We start from the raw sequence: 7,815 nt of genomic DNA on the forward strand, positions 1-7,815 counted from the left end.
AAGACGAAGATTATTCCCATCATAAAAGTACTTTACATATCCATTTTTGTTTTCGGAGTATCAATCAATAATTTATGTTTTTATACTTATGATTATCACAGATAAAATTTAATTCTATTAATTATAAACAACTTATCACATTTGATGATCACTTTTTCAAGATTCCTACATTTTTACAAAATTTCTTACTTTTTATTTCTAAATATTTACTTCAACTCTCCCATTCTCGCTTTTCATCAACCATGTTATTCAAACCACATGACATTTTTCAATCAATAAATATCAATCTTGAAAGAGGTTTAATATTTTTATAAAAGATTTAACTTTTGACATGGTATGAACACTTTCGATGTAATATTTACTGAAAAGGAGTATTGTTTTTGCAAAAAAGTTTTACGTACTGGATTCAAATGAATGAGTTTTGTAAGATGTAAGAGTTCTATATAAATGATTTTTACATTATTGATTAATAGAATAATTAGTTTATAAATATGATATGATATTAAAAAAATCAAAATATCCGCCCTGTACATAACATTTTAGTATTTCAACAACAAAATATAAACACTTGCCGTGCGAAGCACGGGATTCCACCTAGTTGTATTGTATTTTTGAGAAAGGGTATTTCATTGCATTAATGATTTATCCTCTAAAAATCCTTCTCCATGTTTAGTTCTTAACTTCTAATTTTGGGGCCAATAATGTTAGATTGTCTCTTTTGAGAGTGAAAAAGAGTCCCGAGATAAAGATGTCTAAATCGGATTTCAAAATTAAAAGATGCATATATGTGTTTCTTTTATAAGATCCTCCGTAATTATCTTGTGGTATCATATCAGATTCTTTAATGTATGACCCATATTTTTTTTGTTGCGAACGTATGTCCCTACGAATACAATAAAGATCAAAAGATTAAGAAAACACTCTGTCACAATGAAAAATTGAGAAAATAATTTTATACACTAATAACTTGTTTTGAGGTTTTCCACTATCTTTCTTTTTATGCTCCGTAGCTAGTTCTTTAATTTGATATGTGCCTTTAGGCATACTTATTAAGAAAACGTGTTACACTAAACTTCGATATCATCACTAGTACACTAGTACCTTGATCTGTTAAATTCTAACCCAATCAAGCCCGTTTTTACAGGATTAAGTTTCAAAAATTTCAACCCGACAACCCATTTTACCCAAATTCGAAATGACCCGTTATTTTAAGGGTCAAGACCCGACCCAAACAGGTCAACTATTGGGTTAAAGTAAATCAAGAATTTAATTATATTTGAAAAAATAGTTTAATTTTTTTATTACTTAAAATTACTAACACAATTAAAAAGTCAATTTTATATAACCTTTATAATATTTAGTAATAAAATAATTATTAACAAACTTTATTTTCATAACTATGTCAATATATATATATTTTTTAATAAAATGTAAGTATATTATCAACAGGAGAAGTCACCATAAAAGGAAGACGGATCAGAAACATCACTCGACATTAACTGATCCAAGCTACCTACTAAACAAAGGCAGCCCAAAACAAGGGAACCCAACAACAAAAAGCAATAGGAAACAACATCCGTCTACCTGATCAAAACAATACTCAGATCACAACAAAACCCGATTTTGACCTTCCCTACCAAAAATCCCCCTTTTCAGACACAAACCCTTTCTAACACCTCTAATCATCTTCTCCCCGATCTCTACGGTTTGCTACCCAGAAGCCGATCAATCCAAATAGCATCATTTCTCTCAACTTTTTTTTTTATTAGTTGCATCTCTCAATCTAACTTGCATCTCCTGAATGATATCTTGAGCAATTTTCTGGGGACGATATAAAATTGATTCATGCTTACATAGGTTTCTTTGTCTCCAGGTATGATAAAGACAGGCGTTTATCGTAGCATTAAGAACTCCCTTCTGTAATTGGGATCCCGATCTGGCAAGCCTCCACTCCAGCACATCCTGCAATGGTAAAACAATACCAATCCAGGCCCCTACTACAACCATGACGACCTCACTGTACCGGCAAGCAAAGAATAGATGCGGAATACTTTCAGTATCATCCCCACAGATATAGCAGGTATCCTCTTCACCAATCCATAATTTAAGGAGTTTATCTCTTGTATTCATGTTTCCATGATGGTAGATCCAGGCTAGAAAAGCATGCTTAGGGATAGTCCAACTATTCCAGACTAATTTATGCCATCTAACTTCAGCTCCTCTAATTCTGAGATAGTCGTAGCCTCTAGCTATGGTATATTGCTGATTTTGATTTTGCCATATCTGCACTAGATTAAGAAGTTCAGTTTTGACTTGACAAATTTTCCTCCAGTACCACGTTGAATTCGTGGGAGGAGAGTAAGTTTGCCAGTTCACGCCTCTGAGGTAGACATGACTAACCCATTTAACCCATAGTGAGTCAGCTTTAGTTGCAATCTACCACACAAGCTTACCCACAGCTGCTTTATTCCACAAAAAAATCATCTTTGAGGCCTAGACCCCCTTCCTTCTGAGGCTTGCAAGTTTTCTCCCAAGACACCAGAGGGGACCTCATGAACTCAACCCCTCCATCCCATAAAAAGTTCTTGCATATTTGCTCAATCCTAGCAATCACCCCAGCAGGCAATATGAATATTTGAGCCCAGTAAGCATGAAAAGTCTTAAGCACAGCTCTGACCAGGACCAATCTGCCAGCATAAGATAACTTTCTTGCTCCTAGAGTTCTGATTTTGTCAACTACTTTGTCAATAAGAGGCTTGCAATCATTAGCGTTTAGTCTAGTAGTTTTGATGGGCACCCCTAAATATTTAAATGGAAGGGACCCCTCAATCAGACCTGAAACTTGGAGAAAATCCTTCTTTAAGTCTTCTCTTACTCCATTAAAATAAATATTGGACTTGCCTTTACTCATCTTGAGGCCTGAAGTGTTAGAAAAAGTGGAGAAAGACCTAATGATAGTCATCATAGAGGGATCATCTCCTTTGCTAAAAAGGAGTAAATCATCTGCAAACATTAAATGGGTCAACTTCATAGGTTTACAAAGAGGGTGGAACTTGAAGTGTAACCTGTCAGTAGTGCATCTGAGAATTCTAGTGAGATACTCCATACAGATGGTGAATAAGAGAGGGGACATGGGGTCCCCTTGTCTTAGACCTCTTTTCCCCTGAAAGAAACCAAACATGCTTCCATTAAGATTTAGAGAATAGCTTACTCTAGTCACACATTGCATAATCCAACCTCTAAATCTCTCAGGAAAGTTAAGAGCTATAAGCATTTGATTAAGGAGCCCCCACTCAATAGTGTCATAGGCTTTCTGCAAGTCCATTTTGATAAGGCATCTTGGGGAAACAGCCTTCTTCTCATACATTCTAATAATATCCTGACAAATTAGGATATTCTCCATAATACTTCTACCTTGGATAAACCCTCCTTGATTTTGTGACATAATCTCAGGTAGCACTAGGGCCAATCTATTGCACATGATTTTGGATATGCATTTGTAAATTACATTGCAACAAGTAATAGGCCTATACTCCAACACAGTAGAAGGTCTATCCACTTTAGGTATAAGAGTAATGAGTGTGGCATTGATCTGCTTAAGGAGTTTTCCAGAGCTGAAAAAATCAGAGATAGCCTGACAAACCTCATTCCCAATAATGTCCCCGGAATCCTTAAAGAATTGACTAGAATACCCATCAGGACCAGGGGCCTTGTCATTGGGGATATGAAAAATCACTTATTTAATTTCCTGAAAAGTAACAGGAGCAAGGAGTAGCTGATGATGAGCAGCGGTGCAGATCCTCCCTTTTTGGACTACTGATTTGTTCACTTCCTTAGTTTGAGCCCTAGAACCCAACATCATATGATAATAATCAAGGAAGGCCTTTTGGATACCCTCCTCATCAGTAAAAAGCTTATGCTTATGATCCCTTATCTGCTGAATATAATTCTGATTCCTCCTGACTTTAATTAGACCATGAAAATAGGAAGAGTTAGTATCCCCATCAGTCATCCAATGAGCTTTTGCCTTCTGTTTCAGAAAATCCATTTTAGCCTGATGAAGAAACAAAATTTTTTTATGGGTCTCATGTTCTTGATGGATCAAGTCCCTGTCCCCAGGATTAAGGATCAATAGTTTCTGAAGATGAATTAACTCAGTATGAGCAATATCAGACCTATTCTCCACCTCTGAAAAATGACTTCTATTAATGTTCTTGAGATACTTCTTTAGAATTTTTAGCTTCCTGACCACACTATACATCTTTGTCCTATTTATAACTTGTGACCAACAATTAGCTATACAAGTATGAAACTCAGGTGCTTTGCTCCACATGTTATAATACTTGAAGGGTCTTTTCTTATGCTCAGTGGTTTGTGACATACTTACAAGGCACGGGGAGTGGTCAAAGTGACCCTCAGGTAGAAAATTGACCAATTATGATTAATGAATATTCTGTCCAGTCTACTATATACCCTTGTCTCAGGAGGTTGCTTATTATTCCAAGTATAAAATGCTCCGGTAGCTTGCATATCACTCAGGTTACAATCTTCTATGCAATTTTGAAACGGTTCAGCCTCTGAAGAAGTGACCTTACCACCCAGTCTTTCATGAGCCTTGGACACACAATTAAAATCACCCCCAACTACCCATGGACCCCTCTTGAGATTGTGCCACAACTCCTCCCTAGCCTTATCCTCATTAAAAGCGTAGATCATAGTGGAGTAATATTGAGAGAGATCATTTTGTCAATTATAAGCATATGAATATATTGTGGATTGTATTCTAAAAACTTAATATCTATAAGGCTGGGGTTCCATAGAATCCATATCCTCCCACCCTTATGTGTAGCAGAATTGGTTGACACACACCAATCCTTAAACACATTAGCCACTATTTTATTCAGATTTTGAGGTTTAATTTTGGTTTCAAGGAGCCCAAAGTACCCCACTTTATTGCTAAACATAAATTTATTTATATATCTTTGCTTATCCTCCCTATTCATCCCCCTAACATTTCAGAATCCGAACCTAATCATGAAGAAAGATTTAGGGATTCAATACCATTTGTGTGACTGACTGCTGTTGGGGAAGAGGAGCCACTCAGGACCTCCTTATAAGTTGGAGAATGTTGCTGTAGCTGTTCAGAAACCTTGATCCTCTGCCTTGTTCTAATTTGTCCGGACAGGTGATAAAGTCCTCTGTCTTGTATTATATTCTTAGCTTCATGAGTTTTTTCATTCTTCTCAGCACGGCATAGTAACTCCTTGATCCTTGACTACGTTCCACTTGTTTCGATGCAGGTTGAGTTACTAAATGAACTCTTTGGAGTGATAACTTTAGTGACAGCCGCCAGACTTTCTTCTCGAGCCACACTGTTCCTCCGAACCACATTATTCTTTTGAGGTTTGCCCTTCTTACTTCGCTCTCTCTCATGACCTAGTAGTTTACATTTAGTGCAAACACTTGGCTTCCATTCATAGTCAATGTGAATTTCCACTAACTCTTGTTTCTCATCCAAGAACTTGACAGATTTTGGAAAGTTTTGACCTAGTTTCAGTTCCACCATAACCCTAGCAAAACCCAACCTAGTCCTCTTTTCTGTGGCCTCATCCACCTTGACATAGTTGCCCACCAAATTAGAAATCTTAAGTAGACTTTTTCCCCAAAATTTGAGGGGCAATTTATGCATTCTAATCCATGCTGGGACACTCTTGACTTCTTCCTTAGCCAACTCCACATCAGGGAACCATGGCCGAATGATCATAGGTTTATTGTCAAAGAGAAAATGTCCACTACCTAGGACTGCTTGTTTCATTTCCTGAGTTTGAAATCGCACTAAGAATACTCCATTAGGTAAGAATGAAATCTTGTCCAGAGTATACTTACTCCAAATTCTTTGCAGGAATTTCTCCAACACTTGCCAAGGAGGGTTTGCCCCAACAATGAATCCAAAGACAGCATTTTGCCAATACTCCAATTCATCCTGAACATCCTCATCAGACAATTGTAAGAGATCCACCGAATCCTCATCAAACAATTGCATTATGTCAATATAATTAATGTAAACATTGAATATGATTAAAATATTAATTTTAAAATATTTTGATTAAAAAATTCGTTAAAAAAAGGTGTTAGAAATTATTTCTTGACCCGTATTCTGACCCTAAACCGTCCCATGACCCGTATAACCCGGCCGTATTCGACCCGACCCGAGATCCGACTTGCCCGACCCGTTTGACCAGGGCCAGTCATGTGCAAGTTGAGACCCTAGGCAAAATTGTAAATAGGGCCCCATTAAAAATTATGTACAAGTAATTCACATGTCATTTTTCAATACAATTCAGTTTTTAGCGACATTGGCTAAAAAACGTGTGTGTCGCACCAATATTTTTTTATATTCAAGTAGTGACGCTTATACGACGGTTAAAATTTAAAATCTACATATCTGTAACATAGGAAAATTCGACTATATTTAATTGGTACTCCATTTTAGTTTTTCAGTAAAGTATCTTATAATTCAATTCTTTTATCGTCAAAAAATTGCAAAAGATCAAAATGATTTCAAATATAGATATTAGCTCTATTAGATGAATCCATTGACTGTATCATTTTTATTAAAAAAAAAGATTAAAAGTAGTCATAAAGGATAGAACACGTACAAGACCACCTACAATAGGGTAAAATGGTTAACCACTAGACTACTTTCTTAATTGTGAGTTTTACATGTAATAATTCTAATTGACAAAAGGCTTCAGGTTATAGCCTACATAGTGAACTTCTAATTCTGCAATGGGCCTATCAAACTTGGGCCTTGATCAATTAACCCACCAAACAGGCCTAAGGGCCGACTCTTTGACAAGTCTACTAGTACCCTCTCACATTGCTTAAGAAATAGGGTTTTTTTTTTGTCAAATACAACCTTTTCAAAAAAAAAAAATTCAGACACCACTTTTAAAAAAAAATTGTGAAACACAACTGTTAATTTTTTTTTATCAAACACGACATTTTGGCCAGAGTTTGGCCACTTGCAATGGGGTGACTTTCAGTCGATGTTTGAGATAGCAAACGAGGTCGGGTTTCAGGCGTTTTTGGGCTCGTTAGAATGGTCGGAGTACATGTTTTCGAACGGTTACCAACACGGTGGTTAAAGTCGGCTTTATGTGGGGTAGATTGGTGTGTAAAGCAAGGCTGATCACAAAGGGTTGATGTAAGTTAAAATATAATTTTTTCGTGGGCCAATTCACTCCCTTCGAACCACCACTTGCAACCAACGACCACCACAAGAAAGAACTACGACATACCTTGCACTTTTCTCAACCTACATACCAAATTTTAAACCAAACAAAACATTATAGATCCATTAAAAGACCCATGAAAAACCGTTGACCACGCTACCGTAAACCCAGAGTTACAACCCTTTCTTTTACCAGCCTTACTTTACGCACCAATCAACCCTACATTAAGCCACCTTTGACCACCATATTGACAACCCCTTAAAAGCTTGTAGTCCCACCTTTCCAAGGAGTCCTCAAACCGACCTCGTTTGTTATCTCAAATATAGACTAAAAATCACCCAATTGCAAGTGATTAGGAAGTTGTCAAAATCAGACCAAAAAGTCGTGTTTGACAAAAAAAATTATTAAAGGTTGTGTTTGACAAATTGTTTTTTAAAGGTGGTGTTTGAAAATATTTTTTTTTTAAAGGTTGTGTTTGACAAAAAAAAAGCCTAAAAAATATATAGATTAACGGGCAAAAAAAAAACCAACAAACGTTGCACATAAGTACATAACTATATTCTTAATTACAAATTTTTAT

General features: G+C 36.2%; 1 protein-coding gene across 1 annotated transcript; it reads right to left on the reverse strand.

Moving 5' to 3' along the window:
- Nucleotides 1-5,275: 5,275 nt before the first annotated feature.
- Nucleotides 5,276-6,043, reverse strand: LOC141640344 (uncharacterized). The gene has a single exon (XM_074449151.1). It carries the CDS (start codon nucleotides 6,041-6,043, stop codon nucleotides 5,276-5,278), a length of 768 nt encoding a protein of 255 aa, XP_074305252.1.
- Nucleotides 6,044-7,815: the final 1,772 nt, after the last annotated feature.

The sequence above is a fragment of the Silene latifolia genome, unplaced genomic scaffold (genome assembly GCF_048544455.1).
Source record: "Silene latifolia isolate original U9 population unplaced genomic scaffold, ASM4854445v1 scaffold_759, whole genome shotgun sequence".
Classification (NCBI taxonomy): domain Eukaryota; kingdom Viridiplantae; phylum Streptophyta; class Magnoliopsida; order Caryophyllales; family Caryophyllaceae; genus Silene; species Silene latifolia.